The 19,863-nt window shown below is 40.0% G+C and overlaps 1 protein-coding gene and 1 long non-coding RNA gene across 3 annotated transcripts in view; both read left to right on the forward strand.

The window, feature by feature from the left end:
• The window catches only part of LOC115662076 (disease resistance protein L6-like), a 69,285-nt gene that overhangs the window by 18,080 nt on the left and 31,342 nt on the right, over positions 1-19,863 (forward strand). The window contains exons 1-3 of one of the 2 annotated variants that reach the window (XM_056306270.1): positions 5,092-5,588; positions 6,577-7,696; positions 13,275-13,547. In XM_056306270.1, the coding sequence (XP_056162245.1) occupies positions 5,383-5,588; positions 6,577-7,696; positions 13,275-13,547 (1,599 nt within the window). In that variant the 5' untranslated portion in view covers positions 5,092-5,382. Of the gene's footprint in view, positions 1-5,091; positions 5,589-6,576; positions 7,697-13,274; positions 13,548-19,863 lie in introns of those variants that run through there. The other variant, XM_056306269.1, reaches the window with a different exon arrangement.
• LOC115689459 (uncharacterized) lies at positions 15,323-17,183 on the forward strand. The gene is made up of 2 exons (XR_004006702.2): positions 15,323-15,606; positions 17,015-17,183. It is a non-coding gene; the product is annotated as an uncharacterized LOC115689459 (long non-coding RNA).

Consider the following 19,863-nt stretch of genomic DNA (forward strand, 5'->3'; position numbering starts at 1 on the left):
CAACTTGAAGAACTCTGACTAGCGACACACGGCAATGAAAGCTCGCCGGTTACTCACTCTGCCGCTTTCTATTTTTTTGCTCTCTGTTTTCTCTAGGACTCCCTGAACCAGGGATAGATCAAGAAGAGGAAAAATCCAACTCTCTTGTTTTCTGTTTTTCTTTTCTCTCTCTCTCTCTCTGTCTTTTGGTTCAGCCCTCCTTCTGGACATCACATGCACCGAATGCTCTCCTCTTTTCTCTCCTCGGCCCTGTCCTCTGTTTTCTCTCCTTTGGTTCCCTTTTCGTTTCCTTTTCCACTTGCCTTTTTTATGTCCTCTCTGAGTTCTTTCACATGCAACCTATTCCCCTCCCCTTATCTTTTTCTCTTCCGCCGAATCCTATGCTCTCCCTCTGTTTTTTCTCTCTTTTCTGTATTACACAAATGGCCTCTGAAATTTGCCCAAATGTATAATGTGATCCATAAACTTTTAATTTATTCAATGTGATTGTTCAATGTGGTCCCTAAACTTTTGGTAAATGTTCAATCTAATCCCTAAACTATATGAAAATATCCAATATTATCATTCCGTTAATTCAAGTTTAAGGACAATATCAAATATTTCTATCTAGTCCATAGACTAAATTGAACATGTACCAAAAGTTCAGGGACCATATTGAACAAATTAAAAGTACAGGGATCACATTGCACATTGGGCTAAAGTTTAAGGACCATATTGAGCAAATTAAAAATTCAGGGATCATACTGCATATTTAGCCAAAATCTAAAGATTATTTGAGTCATTTTTCAAAAAAAAAAATCACACACGTCCACGTAAAAGGTGCAGACACACGGGTTTCATTTGCTTTTGGGGAATTTCTCAGACCTTAGGAAAACAGAGAAGGAATTGAACCCAAAGAAAGAACTTTTTACCCAAAATACAAATTGCAATCATCAGCAAAGAATATACCGCGGCAAGTGGCCGACGGGAAGATTCAGTCGTTTTCCTTTGGCAGACCTGTAACCAAGAGAGCTTGAATGAGAGAAGGAGAAGGGGAAGTTTTGGGGCAGCTCGAAAATTTGGCCGGATCATAAAAAGATTCATTTATTTCATAAAAAATAAATAATTTAGAGAATATTTTTCTAAAACTAATCACTTTTATCGCTTATAAAAAAATGAACAAAAAATATTTTCATCGCCCACTAAAATATTTTTACATAAATTGTTATCGATAATAAAAATATTTTTCACTGACTAATTATACCAAGTGATACAAGCAATCATTTTTAGGAAAATATTTTCTGAACTATTTATTTGTTATGAAACAAACGCACCCTAAATTACTATTTGTTGCGGGCATGCTATCCTCGAACGGGAAACTTTCTATTTTCCAAATAGGGAAGAATGCTATAAAAATGGACATGCGGAAGTCTGTTGTCCAAATATTGTTGTTTATGGTTTAAATACCGATGAATTTGATACTTGATTTTTGTGAAATGTGAGGAGATTTTTGGGCGAAAAATTTAGGTGTCAACTAGACTACATGCTAAGCAAACCTTCTATTATGCAAAATCAGCAAGATATTAGAGATATGTCAAGTGAACAAATTCCCGATATGCAGTTTCGCCAAAACTTTAGATACGAGTTCGATGAAAAGGATCTTTTGGTGCAGTTTTGATCAAGCAATACTTTTGCCAAAACCCCGCCTCAATTGGCCTGCTTTTTTTTTTTTTACCAACTTTAGGATAGACTTTAATCTTTATGCACCAAATGCTTGTTAAATTATAATTTCCAATTGCAAATCAGGGACGTTGATCCTCTACCTCAGAGGGTGCTCCCATGGGCATCTCAATGTTTCTTACATGTTGCTGCACATCTCAATTAAATGCATCTACACAGCAATTGAGAATTGATTGAGGCGCCGATGAGTTCACCTTGCAGAATAGAGGTTCTTTATTCCTAAATCAAGTTTAGCGTTTGGTTTTCATTATGATTGGATCCAGTGTTTGTAACCTCTTATTGTGTTTATTTTGAATTTGAAGACAAAAAAACGATTAAAGCAATTTACGACTATTGACTATATACGGACGGTCGTTTTTGCACTTGAAAGCAAGCTTTGTTTTGCCATCCCTTAAAAAAGGAATTCTTACTCAGTTTTTGCAGTTAAAGACGTGGCAATGTGCGCCCCGTCGATTGGACTTACTTCAATCTTGCAATCAATATGTACAGTATGTTTTCCTTAAATAGAATCAGTGGTCGAATCCTATTTAATTGATGAGAGCACTTGGACCACTTTCAATGTGTTTCATCAAAAAGTGAAAAGTCTCGGGAAAATGATGAAATTGATGAATTTTAAGGAAAAATAGGTTTTTTTTGTGTTGATTTTGGACAAAAATGTAATTGACTATAAAAGGAAAGGAATTGAAATGTAGGTATGAAAATTAAAGGTTGCGAGGAAGATAAAGAGTACTGGAATTCAAAGGTACATAACAGGTAAATTTGCAGGCTATTTAAAAGCTCTTTAGATTTCTCACGAGTTATTTGTTAAATATACAAAAAAATAGGGAGTTGGTTGTCTGACCAAAATCGGCCTGGACACCCAGGCACCATGTTGGAAAGCAGTTTTGGCTTTAGAGGTTTGCCGAGTGTCTGGCAACCCAGCTACCTCTTGGCCGACTGCTCGCCTAGTTGCTTGGTTTGTCTAGGTGTTGGGGGCTCGGCTTCTCGCATCCTCCAGTCGTCCGTCTCTGTTTCCGAGTCCCTACTAACACTTCGAGTGTTTGAAAACATCAAACTTATGTTGATTCCAATTCAAACAAGTTTAATTTCGAGTCATAATCAATAAATCTCCACCTTGGCAATGGTCCAAATTTAACCTCATTAGTTGTCGTCTCTCTCACGCCCCCTTGGTCTCCTCACTTGCTGCAGATGCTAACCCTAGTCCAAGGACACTAGAAGTCCTAAAAAATTCACATTATTCGTTCACGTGTTATGATATCCTTGATCTTTCGATTTGTTTAATAGTCCTGAACTTTACTTGAGGAGCATTGTCGCTCTTGAACTTTTCATCGGTTTTAAATTAATGAGGTTCCTAATTAATTATTTTAAAATATTCAATATCATTCTTAAGTTCAAAAAAAGGTTTCAGATAAGGTTAAAACCCCTCACTTAACAAAACAATGTGCTTTCTTCGTAATTCAGTCGATATCATGTGAATGGAGAATGGATTGTTTGCTATGCTTTGACAAGAACAGCAAAGTCCATACTTAGCTGACAGTTTGGGAAAATGAAAATGACTCTTTAAAGTGACCGAGCAAATTATTTGTTTCACATGAATTACACATAAGAAACGAATGTGCATTATTTTTCTATCGTTTCGAATATATATTTCTCATACGAAATCCATTTGTGTAGTTTTTTTATCCAACGTCTTTAGTAGATTGTTGTCCGTTGTAGTAATTTCCTTTACGATAATCAATGGGCGTATGACATATGAACATACCAAAATAATTTCAAGAGACCTAATTGAACCAACTGAAGTTCCAGAGACGGATCAATTTCACATACTAAACAAAAGTGTAGGAAATCTAATCAAATCATGTGAAAGCAAGAATGCATTGTACATTGGAATAAAGTTCTTGGACTTAAGTATATTGATTTAAAGTACAATTATGATCATGCATATTGGGCAAAAATTTAGATATCAGTATCACATTGCTACCAATTATTGAGTATTTCATGCAGTTTTAATAATAATTGTTGGGCATTTAGCGCACTAATTCAATATAGTGGTAATGAGCTTTGTTACTGCCTAAATAGTCATGTCAAAAAGTGTAGTATATAATGGAATGTACATTACACATTTATATCAAGATGCTACACATGAATATGATTCAAATAAAATATTCTCTCTCTCTCTCTCTCTCTCTCTCTCTCTCTCTATTGGTGAAGCTGAGGCTTAATCTCCAGTTTCATCAACAAAGCTATTTATAGAGCATTAGTCTTAGACACGGCTCCAAAATTGGGTTCACTTAAATCGGGTACTGCCACAAACCTTGGAGAATTGTGAAAAAGCATTACTTCTTTTAATGCTTTGACTTGGGTAGGTGCTGTTTTTCCAAGTTAGAGGAAGTGCTTTTAATTGACAAGGCTATTGAACCCTTTTCGCTCCAAGGCGTGTTTTATATCTAATGGCCTATGAACCAGAACTGTTATGCTTAAACAATGTACAATTTAGTTGTAAAGATGCCAAACTAGATCGAGTTTCAAGGTAAAATACCTCAAAACGATGCATTTTGAATGATTGACTACGACCTCTTTTCTCAAGGCGCATTTATTAACAGCGTAGGAGAAATTGATCTTAATTTTTTCAATCATTATCAGGATTGATTAGTCTTAATAACGATTGCCTTGTGAAGTCAATTGTTCTGGACTCAGTGGAATATGAAAATCAAGAACCAGATCATCATCACATTCCTAACATGAACTGGCTCTTGAATCTTGATGACCCGCGCTTTGATATTCCACATCAGAAAATCTGCTGTTCCATGGCATAAGTATCGGTCCAACGCACTTTATTCTATGGTACGACAACCGAATAAAGGGATAAAAGAAGTGGCTTTAGAAAAAGTGAGAGGGCATTATTACATGGACTCAGCCTCAGGTGGTCGTTTTGCTCTTTATTTCAGTCCCTGCTGGGCTCCATCATTGCGTACGGATGAATTGCTCTCATGCTTTGATGCTCCACTTAAATTGATGCTTTTTCAAAAGAATTGGGCCAAAGTTCTAATGCATTTGAGAACTTTTTCTCTAGCCACAAAATCAACTCGGGTAGGCTCCGAGAAAACACAGCGAAAAAAGATGAAGAACGGTTGTCCGAGGGAGGCGATTCCGGGGAAGCGTGCCGAAGTGATCTTTCTTTGCATCTCCTGTCGCTCTCAGTGAGCTGGTCATTTACGGGGGCCAAAAATAAAAATAAAAACCAAAGAAGTCAAATCAACTCTTTCTCTCATAAGTTGCCACTGGGCGCGAGGAAACCGGAAAGCTGCAATTCTGAACAAGCGAAAGAGTTTGCTATCCCTTCCGTAGCCAAAGACTGCAGGAATGGGAAGTCCCGGAGGAAAGTCTTTCTCCCTCGATGGTGGATCCTCATCGTCGTCGAAGAGGGATTACGAGGTGTTCTTGAGTTTTAGAGGGCCCGACACTCGCTTAACCATCACGGACTCTCTCTACGCGGCCATGATCCGGGCCGGGATACGCGTCTTCAAAGACGATGAAGAGCTTCGTGTTGGGGAAGAGATCGGAGGCGAGCTCCTGAGCGCAATCTCTAATTCGAAAATCTATGTGCCGATCTTCTCTAAAGACTATGCTTCCAGCAAATGATGCCTCCGCGAGCTTGCGCACATGGTGGAGCATAAGAAGAGAGACGAGAAAGCGATCTTGCCCATCTTCTACGAGGTGGATGCATCTGATGTTAAGCTCAAAACTGGATCCTACAGGAAGGCCCTACAAAAGCATGAGAGAGAGTCTGGTAAAAATGCGGCGAAGCAATGGGAGGAGGCCCTAAGAGAGGTTGCCGGAATCAAGGGATGGAACTTAAAGGATCACGGGTAATTAATAACAAACTCCTTTACTTTCATTTCCAAAATTAGATCACTGTTTTTTAATCATGAAAACTCGATATATAAAGAACTTGGCTAGCATAACAGCGATGTTACAGGAAACTTGTAACGGTTGCAAGAGGGACCGCGCATTCCAGAGCGCACACATAAAATCTGTTCGTCGGACTCACATCCTTGGGAAAATATGTGTTGGTGACAGCACCGTCACTCTTCCAAGAGTAACGGTGCAGTCAGCTTATCAATTTCCATAAATAAATCAACCTCTCTCTCTCAAGCAAATGTTCTGTAGTCGAATGGAAGTTGAAATGGTTGTGCAAATTACCGTGTTCGTTCTATAAAGTCCTTCATTTCATCTGCATTTAATTTTTTGGAACTCTTAACTGATTCGTTGGCTGCACTTTTGCATGCAGTTTATCACTCTTATGCCGTTCTACCTTTTGGTAATTCCTGTTACATTTAAATTTAGAGTAATCATTTGAGGATGAACCTCACCCATGAATCGTTCAAAAAGGTCTATCCCATTCGATGTAGGATTCTGGCGTCACAAACTTCCCACTTAAAGTATTGATATCCTCGTCAATGTTGGCCCTGCCCAAGGATACTCTCCCTATTTAATATGCTATTCAATCCATTTTCATCCTTTCCCATACTAGAAACCTGGCACGAACAAAATAAAAAATCGGTCTAGTTCGGGCCCTTTGGCTAGCGAACTACTTTTGATGGCCACATGGCCTGTTAGAACTTTGCCGATTGACCATACTCTTCAAAATTGGCCCTTCCACCTCAAACTCCAGCCATTGTTCTCAGTGACTGAGATCAATCTTCTTGGCTTGGATAGAACCGAATATGAAATAAACCGATAATGCATGCTTGGTTTTAACAATTTAAGTTTCTGGTTTTACATATTTATGCTTCTGAGCGACATATTCTGTTTGTGGTTCCTCAAATTGAAACGGTTGCGTTGTGTATATGACAGCCAGGATAAACTTATAGCACTTGTTCTGGAAGAAGTTTTCAATAAGCTGAGGTCTACAGAGAGAAATTGGCATGATGACTTGGTGGGAATTCACTATCAGATGGAAGCCGTTATGGAGTTGTTAGGCCAAGGCACTCCCGGTGTACGATTTGTCGTGATTTACGGTATGGGTGGTATCGGGAAAACAACTCTTGCTAAGGCTATCTTCAAGCGTATCTCTTCCCAGTTTCAATGTTCCAGCTTTCTTTCAGATATCCATGCAGACAATATTTTAAGTCTACAAAATAAATTATTATCTGATATTCTTGATATTCGACATCTCTTTTTAATTGATGCTGGTGTGGGGAGGGACATGATCAAAGAAAGACTCGGTGATAAGAAAGTCATCATTGTTCTTGATGATATGGACAAGAGAGACCAGCTCATGAAACTAGCTGGTAACTCTAGTTGGTTTGGTTCAGGAAGCAGAATTATTATCACAACTAGAAACACTCAATTTTTGGTTCCCGAAACCGACACCCTAGATAACAATATCATCCCAGTGCGTCATCAAGATTTTTTCTTTTATGAAATGAAGGAAATGCAGTTTGACCATGCTCTTCAACTTTTCAGCAAGCACTCCTTCGAAAGAGACTCGCCTCCACATGATTACGGCACTATTTCAAGAGAAATTGTCGAAATTACTGGAAGACTACCTTTGGCTCTCGTGGTTATTGGTTCATTGCTTCATTTGAAAAGCGAGGAAACATGGAAAGATACATTGAAGAAGTTGAAGAAAATGCCCAATCAGGATGTCCAGAAAAAGTTGTTGATAAGTTATGAAGAATTAGAGTATGAGCAACAACAAATTTTTCTTGATATCGCATGTCACTGCATTGGTGAAGAAAGAATCCCAGCATATTACATGTGGAAAGCTTGTGAGTTTTTTCCAAAAAGTGGACTCCGTGTCCTCATTCGTTTATCTTTGATAAAAGTCATCAAAGATGATAGACTATGGATGCACGACCAACTCAGAGATCTTGGAAGAGAGATTGTTCGGCAAGAATGCCTTCTAGTTCCTGGAAAGCGCAGCAGGTTGTGGTGTCCGACGGTCGCCCTAGATGTGGTTCAGAATAACCTGGTATGTCTTGGTAAAGAAGTTAATTGCTTATGGAAAAACTGAACATGCAGTTATGTGTATTTAGAGTTCATTTTTGTTAACACAAAAGATATTTCGAGGAAGAAAACCACATTCCTCACTTTTCTGTATTTCTTCTTCATTCTTTTACAATGACCTAGATGCGTATATATATACAAAGAAAGAAAGAATCTTAAAAAATATATCCTCTAAACTAGCTAACTATAATCCTTGATTCTAGCTAATTACAATCATAAATATATTTTACAGCTCATTCTCACACTCCCCCTCAAGTTGGTGCATAGATGTCGTGAATGCCCAACTTGTCAAGTGAGCTGTAGAAGATCCTGCTTGATACAGCCTTCGTCAGAATATCTGCCAACTGATCTTTAGATCGTACAAATGGGAATCGAATCACTTTGGCATCCAAGTTTTGCTTGATAAAATGACGGTCCACTTCAACATGTTTGGTACGGTCATGTTGAACTGGATTACGAGAGATATTAATTGCTGCTTTGTTATCACTAAACAACTTCATCTCGGCTTTAGGAGCGAACCCAATCTCTGACATTAACTTCTTAAGCCAGAGGAGCTCACACACCCCTTTGGCCATCCCTCTAAATTCAGCCTCTGCACTTGACAATGCTACTACATTTTGTTTCTTGCTTCTCCAAGTAACTAAATTTCCTCCCACAAAAGTGAAGTATCCTGAAGTTGATCTTCGGTCATGAACACTCCCGGCCCAATCTGCGTCAGTAAATCCTTCGATTTCAAGATGACCCCTTTTTAAGAACTTCAAACCGCGTCCTGGAGAAGACTTCAAGTAGCGAAGTATACGCAACACTGCATTCATATGATCTTCACTTGGGGCATGCATAAACTGGCTAACAATACTCACCGCATATGCAATATCAGGACGAGTATGCGATAGATAAATTAGTTTGCCAACTAACCTTTGATATCTTTCTTTATTTGTTGGCACTTGATCTGGATACTCCCCAAGTCTATGGTTCTGAACAATTGGTGTGTCTGCAGGTTTGCAGTCCAACATTCCCACCTCTGCCAATAAATCTAGCACATACTTTCTCTGTGAGAGAAATATTCCCCCTGTCGACCTCGCTACTTCAATCCCTAGGAAGTATTTCAACCCCCCAAGATTTTTCATCTCAAACTCCTGAGAAAGTTTCTCTTGGAGCTTAGATATTTCTGTCAAATCATCTCCAGTGATAATCATATCATCAACATAGATAATCAACATTGTTACCTTCCCTTGATGTCGTTTTAGAAACAATGTGTGATCTGAGTCGCTTTGGGAATATCCATACCTCTTCATCGCCAAAGTGAACCGGCCAAACCATGCTCGTGGAGACTGCTTCAGACCATACAATGATCTCTCTAACTTACACACCGCCTCAGGCTGTGAGGATGAAGAATAACCTGGTGGAACATCCATATAAATCTCTTCTTCGAGATTACCGTGAAGAAATGCATTCTTGACATCATACTGGTGTAGTGGCCAGTCTAAATTAGCTGCAAGAGACAACAAGACCCGAACAGTATTAAGTTTAGCAACTGGAGAAAACGTCTCTTGATAGTCAATTCCGTAAGCTTGCGTATACCCCTTTGCTACTAGTCTTGCCTTGTACCTCTCAATCGATCCATCTGCTTTGTACTTCACAGAAAAGACCCACTTACATCCCACAGTCTTCTTTCCCTTGGGTAAATCTACTAGCTTCCAGGTCTCATTTTTTTTCAATGCAGCCATCTCCTCCTCCATTGCTTGAACCCACTTGGGATCTTTCAGAGCATCCTGTACCCTTTCTGGAATACAAACTGCGGACACGTTCAATATAAATGCCTTTACTGGGCCTGACAACCTTTTGGTTGACACATAATTTGCAATAGGATATGTACATCTCTTCTCTTCAGCATCCGGCGAATATCTATTTGGAGGCTTACCTCGATTGTGTCTAGCAGGTAATTTATATCCCACAGAAGTATTAAGTTCATCAAAGATACAAGAAGGAGTAGGAGAGGTTACCTCAGGAATATTCTCAGGAGTTGAGTCGGGTACTGGAGAAGAGGGAAGCTATTCTTCGTGATTTTGCTCCGGTAGAAGTTGGCCACCCTCAGATGATACCACCACCTCAGACAATGTCTTCTCCACACCCCCAGACGATGCCTCTTCCGCCCCCTCAGACGATGCTTTCTCCACCCCTCCAGATAATATACTACCATGCTCTTCCGCCCCTTCAGACGATACTTTCTCCACCCCTCCAGATAATATACTACCAGGAAACTCCCACCAATTCGCCCTTTCTATCTGTATCTCCCCCTGAAAGGAAGAATGGGAACCCGGATAAAAGGATTCAGCTTCCACAAACGAGACATCCATAGTCACATAGGTTCGCCGGGTAGAAGGGTCATAGCAACGATATCCCTTCTGGTGTGTACCATACCCCAAGAACAGACATCGCAGTGCACAAGGATCAAGTTTTGTCCGCTGATTCTTCGGGATATGAACAAATGCAACACATCCAAACACCCGAGGAGGGATGGTCAGGACTGAAGGTAAAGGCACATATGTAGACAAAGTCTGTAGTGGTGTCTGAAAGTTTAACACTTTAGACGGCATCCGATTGAGGAGATGGACAGCTGTAGTCACACTATTGTCCCAAAATCTCTGAGGCACATGACTTTCAATCAATAGAGCTCGAGCTATCTCAAGGATATGTCTATTCTTTCTCTCTGCCACACCATTCTGCTGAGGTGTTTGAGAGCAGGATGACTCATGGATCATGCCATGTTGTTGAAAATACTCCTTAAGGTATTCATTCATGTACTCTCCACCATTATCACTTCTTAGAACTTTGATCTGTCCATTAAATTGGGTCTGTAACATAATATGAAAATTTCTAAATATCTTGGCTACCTCATTCTTACTTTTCATCAAGAAAAGCCATGTCATTCTAGTACAGTCATCAACAAATATCACAAACCACCTACAACCCGAAACAGCAGTAATAGGAGATGGACCCCAAACCCGAAACAGCAGTAATAGGAGATGGACCCCAAACATCTGAATGTATCAAAGAGAAAGGAGCTTCACTTTTATTCAAACTTATAGGAAAAGGAACTCTATGGCTCTTAGCCAATATACAAGTCTAACATTGCAAATCTAAATCCTTCAAATTCAAAAACAATTCAGGAAATAATCGCTTCAAATAACCAAATGACGGATGTCCCAACCGTCAATGCCAAAGCCAAATCTGTTTTTCTCTACTGATGGATGTACCGCTAGCATGATTTGCACTCCCTGAACTGAAGTCATCCATATAATACAGCCCCCCTCTCTTAGTACCACGCCCAATTATCTCCTTCGTGAGAATATCCTGAAACAAACAAAAGTGAGGATACATTATAACAGCACAATTCAAATCTTCAGTAACTTGTCCTACCGAAATCAATTTGGTCGATAATGAAGGGACAAGCAAGATGTTAGGAAGAGAAAAAACAGGAGAAATTGCAACAACTCCAGCCCCAGTCACAGGATAGGTGTATCCATTAGCATTTGAGATACTCTCACGTCTTGGTTCTGAAGTATGAACAAAGTCATCAGGAGTAAATGTCATGTGATCAGTAGCTCCCGAATCAATAACCCAGTGATTGCAATCAATCTGATTAGAACTAACCAAAGCACTTCCATGGTTACCTCCTGACATCAAATTCTGAGGATCAACGTGAGGTATCAGTGATAGCTGAGGATCAACGTGAGGTATCAGTGATAGCTGAGGCTCAGCAGTCGCTAAAGAAGCTTTCCCTTTTCCTTCTGCTTGCTTTCGAGCTTTCAACTCTTTCCACCAATCTGGATACCCATGAAGCTTAAAGCACGTCTCCCTGGTATGCTTAGAATTACCACAATTCGAGCAACCTCCCCCCGGAGAAATTTTATGGCGTATTGCCGAGCTAGGCTTTCCCCTTTCCTGCGTAACTCCTGGCTTCGCTATTTGCAACAGCGGTTCTTGATTTGCTTTGACATTCGTCCTATTCCCTCGAGATACCATGGCTGTCGAATGATGTACTGTGTCACTGTTGGTAAGCATTACAGTTTGTCTCATGTCTTCTCGACGGACACGCGCATAGGCTTCTTCAATAGTAGGAAACGGCTGCATCTGCAAAACATCTGCTCTGACCTTGTCAAGACGGTCGTCCAACCCATCAAGAAATATGTATACCCGATCTTCTTGTATAGCCATATTGTATCTTTCAATATCTTCAGGATACCGCATTGGGTTCGGACGGCGAAAATCGATTTCTCTCCACAAGCCTTGAAGATTGTTGTAGTACGCCTCAATTGGTCCTCCTCCTTGTCGCATCCGAGCAACACGCCTCTTCAAGTCATAAACCTGAGAGGCATCCGTTCCGTCAAAGAAAGTCGTTGCAACTGCATCCCAGACAGATTTCGCTGTTGGGAAGCGAATGAAATTGCCGATCAACGCCGAATCCATGGAGTTGATAAGCCATCCTTTCACAGTCGAGTCTTCTGTTTTCCACCTCTGAAAGCCAGGATCTGTAGGCAGTGGCTGAGGAAGGTCTCCATTGATATATCCCAGTTTATCTTTACCAGTGATATACATCTCGACAACCTGAGACCATAATCCATAGTTGGCTCCATCCAATTTAATTGCAATCTGAGATGAAGCCAAATCATTCTGCGGTGTTGGTGATGGAGGAGGAGGGTGCGTCTGGTTCTGAGTGAGAATCTGAGATAATCTGGCAGTCAGATTCTCCAAAAGAGCTTCCGTGGTCGAATTCCCCCCTTGGTTCTGATGGGGAATCATCGCTCCGGTAGGGTTCTGATCCTCCATGGATCCAAAATTGATCGTGACAAAGATGAAGAAGATCGAGTAGCACGCACGCCGAACAGCGCAATAGAGAAAGCGAGCCAAAAAAAAAAGAGCAAACCCTTGGCTCTGATACCATGTTAACACAATAGAGAAAGCGGGACCGCCGTAATCGAGGATTCACGTACAGTACTCACAAAGAGCAAACCCTTGGCTCTGATACCATGTTAACACAAAAGATATTTCGAGGAAGAAAACCACATTCCTCACTTTTCTGTATTTCTTCTTCATTCTTTTACAATGACCTAGAGGCGTATATATATACAAAGAAAGAAAGAATCTTAAAAAATATATCCTCTAAACTAGCTAACTATAATCCTTGATTCTAGCTAATTACAATCATAAATATATTTTACAGCTCATTCTCACAATTTTCACCCAAATGTTCGCTCACTTTTGTACACAGGATATTGATGATTCTGCATAATTTGAGAGAAATGAACAACATTCCAAGAAAAAACTAATTTTTACCATTACAACTCCCATGTAAGTGGGAGAGATAATGATTCGTGAAATTTGCCCTTTTCTGTATACGATAATATCTATGTGCCTCTTTTTTGCTGGTTCACTTATGTTTATAATCAGGTTGAATCTAGATATATGCTTCCTATTCTGATATTTAGTACTTACTCTAAATTGTTCGCTCATGTTGCTATTTGTTGCTTTGGAATTATCAGGGAACGGACAACATTGTAGCCCTCAGACTTGCCGACGGGCATAATTTTACGAGTGACGAATTTTCAAGACTTCCCAGTTTAAGGTTCCTTGAATTAGATGGGGGAAACTTTGTCGGAGACTTCAAAAATCTTCTCTCTAATCTAACATGGCTCTCTTGGCGTCATTGCCCTTCAAATCTACAAGCCAGTAGTTTATGTCTAAGGAAATTGGCGGTTCTCAAGCTATCAGAGAGCGGTATTACTGAAGACTGGAATGGATGGGGACCATGCATGGTACAATTTCATATAAACATTTTGTTTTTCTTTGTTTGTGCGCACATTTGTCACATTATGTTGACCCTCACCTATGCCAATGTTTTTTTTTTTCCAATAATTGGTTGTTTCACAGGTGAACAATAACCTGAAAGTTATATATCGGACAAGCTGCAATCGCTTAAAAAGGACCCCTGACTTCTCTAAGTGCTTGAATATGAAAAGATTGGTTATTGAAGATTGTATATTATTGAAAGAAACCAATAGCTCTATCGGTCAGCTAGGGCACCTAAAGTACTTGGAAATAAGTAGGGAGGATTGTCATTGGCTCAATGAGAGTGCCCGTATCAACGATTTTGTCGTTCCTCTATTACCAGACTCGATTGGTGGTCTGAAATCCTTGTCAGTGCTGAACATAGAAAATCGGGATGATGTTAGAGAACTTCCGCACTCAATAGGGAAGCTACTGGGTTTGAAGCATCTGTCTCTACGTGATTGTATCGAGCTTAGAAAGCTTCCAGATTCTATTGGAGAGTTGAGATCGCTCCTCTATTTAAATTTATCCGAGACTGCTATGAGGGCATTACCAGATTCCATCGGAAGACTAGAGTCGCTACTCAAAATGGATTTATCTCGAACAAGTCTTGCAGAATTACCAAATTCTATAGGCAACCTTAGATGGTTGAAGTTCATGTGTTTGAATTGGACTGAGATAAGAGACCTACCGAACAGCATATGGACTCTGGAGAATCTTGAGGAGTTGACTGCCAAAAGCTGTCAAAATCTTGAGGGGGAAATTCCAAGTCAAATCGCGGGACTATCCCAATTGAAGATTCTGAACTTGTCTCGGAGCAAGGTTAGTAGACTGCCAATGACAATAAATCAGCTCTCTAATCTCCGAGAACTTGTTTTATCGGATTGTGCCAAGCTTCGGTCGCTACCAGATCTCCCGACAAGTTTGACAAAGCTAGAGTTGTCCTCTTCATTGTTGAAGGAAGTACCCGACCTCTCGAAACTCACTAATCTACTTCATCTGGACATAAGTGATTGCACTTTTGACTTTAAGTTTTTCAAAACAATACAAGGACGGGTTGCAAATCTGAACCTAGAATGGCTTGGTAGGCTACATGAATTGCAGATTTTGAGACTGGTTCTTTTCGATTCCAACTTGCCTCCGACTAACTTGAGCTCCCTTACTCAGCTCCGGTCACTTGAAATAACTTGTTCCAACCCACGGTCTCTGACACAGCTTCCGTCCAATTTAGAAGTCTTGAGCTTAGAAGATGTGAAGACCCCAATAGAATGGCCTATGTTCTCCAACCTGGGAAATTTGTGCGAATTAAAGCTCTATGGCTGTCAGTTAAGAGAGATTGAGTTTGACAATGTGCTTGGACAGCTAGAGAATCTCCAGCGACTGCAGGTGCGCAAGTGCGAGTCGCTTGTGAGGCTATCCAATCTATCGAGCTTAAAGGAGCTCCGAGTGCTGAGTGTGGAGTACTGCCCGAAACTAACCGAGATCGAATCCCAACCATCTTCAACTGGAGAATGTAGTTCCACGGAGAGGCCCATTCCTGATTCACTGAAGCTAGAGAAGCTCGAGTCTTTTAGAGTCTACTATTGCGAATCAGTGCGAAAGTTGCCTGCTATACCAAATGCATGTTGTGTCGAGGTTTACCCACCAAAATACGTAAGAAGGTCTGAAAGTGGGCCCGTCTTCATAGAAGATCTCGCTAATTCCACAGAAGATTCGGACATGGAGATTATGTCTGAAGGCGAACTCCGGCCACAAAATTCCCAAAATTCCGAAGAAGAGTTCTTTGAAGAATTGTTTAGCCAACGAGATCTCAGCCCACTGAGGACCCCTCCTGAAAAAGAAGGCCCAAGACATCTTAGCCCACTTAGCTTAGCGCATCTTCTTGGTTCCTTCTGGAGCTGGTTGATAGGAAAAATAAAGAGCAGAAAAGGAGAGGAGTAAGTCGGCAAAAGAAAGAGAAAACGGAAAAGGAGGGGAGTGAGTCGGCGCTTTTCGTGCGATTCGGAGGCCTCGACAAGCTAGATTAATACCGTTTCGAAGCGCTCGGTAAGGATTCGAAACTTTAATTCATCTAATCAAATCAAGAGATTTGCTCAGTTAAGCTGTGATTTTGGATCAGTTCGGGTATTAGTTTGCTAGGTTGATTCTAGAGATCGTTGATCCGTGAAATGATGCTGTTTTGAAACCTTAGGTTGTCTTGGAATCGTCAGATTTTACGGATTTCCGTTTGAGAGAGATTGATTTTCCGGAGTTCTCGAAAACCAATTTAGAGTAACTGCAACCAGCAGTGTTTCGTCCAGGATTTCATCAGTTGTCGGCCAATTTTTGGTTCTAAGGAGTTTTAAATCTTTTAGTACTTTGAATGAGCTCTCGTTTGACTGTAAACTACTTGAAACGGAGTTCGGTAGATATATTTGAGCCCCCGTAGTTCGCAGCATAAGACAAGGTTGCTGCTCTGTTTGCTGTAGCAAGTTTCATGCTTGTGTGGCCTTTTTCCGCTAAGAACTACCGTAGAGCAGTTTATGAATGTCTTCGTGGTGGACTTTGTCGACTCATAGTGGACGTTTTGACCCCAAAAATTAGCGTCGCCTGGTAGAATCTTAGTTGAGGTTAGTGATATGTAACTTTGACATTTGGTTAATGTTTTCTTTGATAGAAGTTTGAAGCTTTTCGGGCGGTATAGCTTTTAATTTGGCTTTTGGCTAGCGAGAAGTGGTGCTTATCTCTTCTAAGATTTGTAAATACACTGCTTGAAAATCATAGTAATTAGATATGCTATAAGTTATGAATGAGACATTGCACGTTTTGATATTTATTATAAATAATGGTGTTTAGAACATCTTTGTTGCATAAAGCTGGATCGGACATTTGCTACCCATTTGTTTTTCTTGAAATAGCATAGCAAAATATCTCTTGAAATAGTTTGAGAGTTGATTATTTATGAAATGGTTTGAGAAATTTTTCATGAATGTGTTCTTCTTGTGGACAGAATTGAGAAGGGTTGTATCAATTTGTAAATCCGGTTTATTAGTGGAGACCTATGCCAAGGAGGGAATCTTGGTAAGCCACCGGCTGACATTAGTGGAGACCTATGCCAAGGAGGGAATCTTGGTAAGCCCTCTCATGGGGCGTTAAATGTGGCTATAGTTTGATCTGAAGTAATAGAGTGATCAATTGACTAGACCACTGATGTTTGCTTCGATATTGTTGATCGAATGAGTGTTTCTATTATGTGTAAAAGGTTGTTGAAGTGATGTAACTAATATTTAGACTTTTACATATATTATATACTGGATTTGGTTGTGTTTCTGTTATTGTTTAAAAATGTGCATAGTTTTTTTTGGTAAGGTAAAATGTGCATAGTTGATGCTCGATTTGTTGAGAAAAAATATATGTACTATTTATTGAGCGGTGGTTTGCTTATAGCATTCATCTCATCTCAATTCTTTTTCAGCTGCCAACAAATAGGAGGAGAGCAATATCAGTGGAGGAATCTTAGGAGTTTGGATTTTGGGTATAAGTTGAGATAATTATAGAACTTTAGTTCTGCAACCAGCTTATTATTCTTATGAGATATTAATGGATATATATTTTGATAACAAGTTAATGTTGGTTACGCTTATGAGATTGCATCCTTTGGATAGAAGGATAACTGTGCCATTTTCCTTATGTATGTAGGGTTGGGGTGCGATGGTTTTATCAATTTGTTGTTTTAAGCTTTGTTCAGATACATCAAGCTGTACGAGTGGTCATAGTTCGGACTATGATACCGCAGATAGTGCAAGTCAAAAGGTTGTGTAAGAGGATAATATTGCTTTGGCTCAGCGTTATTTGCTTCAGCTTTTGCTCTTCCCCTATATGCTCTAATTTTTACATTCGATTTTCTGTTACTGTATTTTGAACACCCAAAACTAGTAAGTAAGCGAAAACTTGGAAGGCAATTCATCTAACGGTTTTAATTTTTTTGTTCTTAAGGTTTTTGGGAATATATATGATATGGAGTGCAACTCAAAATGTCCATACCTTTGGCAATTCAAATTGGGGCATAACCTTAATGGTCGAAAGCAAAAATGTTTTATTCTTATATGAGATTCACTTAGCTATCGAAGTAGATTTGCTACTGAAAAGAGGAGGAAATGAAAATGATATTCATAGTGATTTTTCTTTCTCACAGGAAAACTACCTCACCTAAGAAGTATGACCCGTAATTTCAGCCAATTCATTTCCAGAAGTAACCTGCAATACAATCCGACACATATATGCTCACTTTAGGATAACCATTGTGCATCGGGTTCAATGTGCTTTAGTCAAATTTAGGCATTGACAGCTCCATAGGTTTGATGTGCTTCAATAATAAGCACAGAACAAACATTGATTTCGTGTACCTTAACCCACTCTCTGTGCTTTTCATTTTGCTTGCCACTTCTTTTTATTCCTGTCATGAATATCTCATATACAATCTTACATTTGTACGTATTTATTCTGAAAAGATCGGGAAGTACTGCTAGGCTTAATCACGTAGGTTCACTTTCATTGACCCTTCACGCCCATGCTGCGCATAAGTTGTAAGACAACTGAGGTATTGGTTGCTTCGATCCATGTCCTAGTTGTTACAGTTTAAACATTGTGCCTAGTTTGTTGAAAAATCTGAACTACTGTTCCTGCACATTTAACTCTGCCGGACAAGTATCATCTGCTTCCAATCAATTCGTCGACGGCCCTATTTCAGGAAAGTGATATTGCGCTGCGAGGACTCTTTAATGCTTTTTTCCACTGACTTCAAGGAAGCAAGTGTCAAATCTTCTTGCAACTCATCTATTTGCACTCACCGGGGTAAGTTTACAGAAGAGTCATGCTGTTTGTAAAAAGTTCGAAACACCTTAGTGTTTTGCAGTACTTGATACAGAGAGGTATCAGCAGATTGAGTTTGGCGAACTTCTGTAATTACTGAGACCCTTCTGTTCCGAAATTCTTTTCAAGTGTTCGGAACTTCAACGATGTATGTGCTTTACCATCAAGATAGTTCTTATGGCTCTGAATTTCGGCGATAAATGGTAACTCCATGTCGTGTAGTATCTTAGTTTAGCGCAGTACCTGGAGCGAACTACTTTCCAAGTATAAAAATGACTGGGTTACCGGTAGTCATCTTCAATGACCCGATCATCGGTGTCGACTCCGACTCGGAAGTTGCCTTGGTTGTCAAGTTCGATACGATTTCCTCAAAGATCTCGCTTTAAAGGTCCGGACGGAGCTCCCAAATGCACCAACTGTGGACATACAGCTCTTGCGATCGCACACCACCGGCCATGGATTTGGGCCAATGTTGGCCTAATTCCAAAAAAAAAAAGCACCAACTGTACCATGAGTGACGATTTCTAGCCTCAATTATTTTTTGTCTAATAAAAAATCACCAACTTTCACTTAAATCTCAAATCTGTCCCAAATAATTTAAAAATTTTACATCACGGGGGCCAAATTTGGGACTCGAGTAAAAGTTGGTACTTTTTATTGAGACAAAAAAAATTTGGGACAAAATTATCACTCAAGGTAAAGTTGGTATTTGTTTTTTGGAATTAGCTTGCCTACGTCTAGTGCGCTCGAGATCCAAGTTGGTGAAGTAGTACCTCTTCGATACACCATTTGTCACGCCCCGACCCTCGAGCGCGCTAACATCCCACTAAGGTCGTTATAAATGCAACATCCCAGGATGCATCGCCGACTCAATCAAATTACTAATGATTAAACGCATGCGGAAGCGAACTAAAAACTCACAATCACAACAACAGGAATAGTCAGGAAAACACACCCCAATTTAAACAACATCATCAGCAATACATCGGGTTAATATATTACAAGTCCGCCACGCGAACCTTCCCGATTACAACCAGAACAGGTAGAGATTAACCTAGCTCCTCTATCTACGAGGATAACCTCAAAAGGTGTTCTCCCTCAAAAAGCTAGTTCCCAAGAAACGGTACGTGTACTCATATTGGATGACCTAAAAAGTGGTTAACAACAACGGGTGAGATAAATCTCAGTGAGTTCACGACCTAAGCCTTGACTATGAGGTCAACTCATCTCGGATGTACCTAACCCATGCAACGATACATCGATGGCAGACAATTCAATATAGAACATACAGGTACTTCACAACACAATCACAGGCAGCCTTACTTTGCCTTGGCACATGCACACGCCCTATACGTTATAATTCACCGTATGCCATGATAATACAATAAGCATATAATGCAATCAGAATACGCATCAACCTTCTCAAGCATAATGCATTCACACGTGTCCTGA

This window comes from Syzygium oleosum, unplaced genomic scaffold, assembly GCF_021117445.2.
Source record: "Syzygium oleosum isolate NSW1041296 unplaced genomic scaffold, Sole_v2.1 Sole_v2.42, whole genome shotgun sequence".
NCBI lineage: Eukaryota > Viridiplantae > Streptophyta > Magnoliopsida > Myrtales > Myrtaceae > Syzygium > Syzygium oleosum.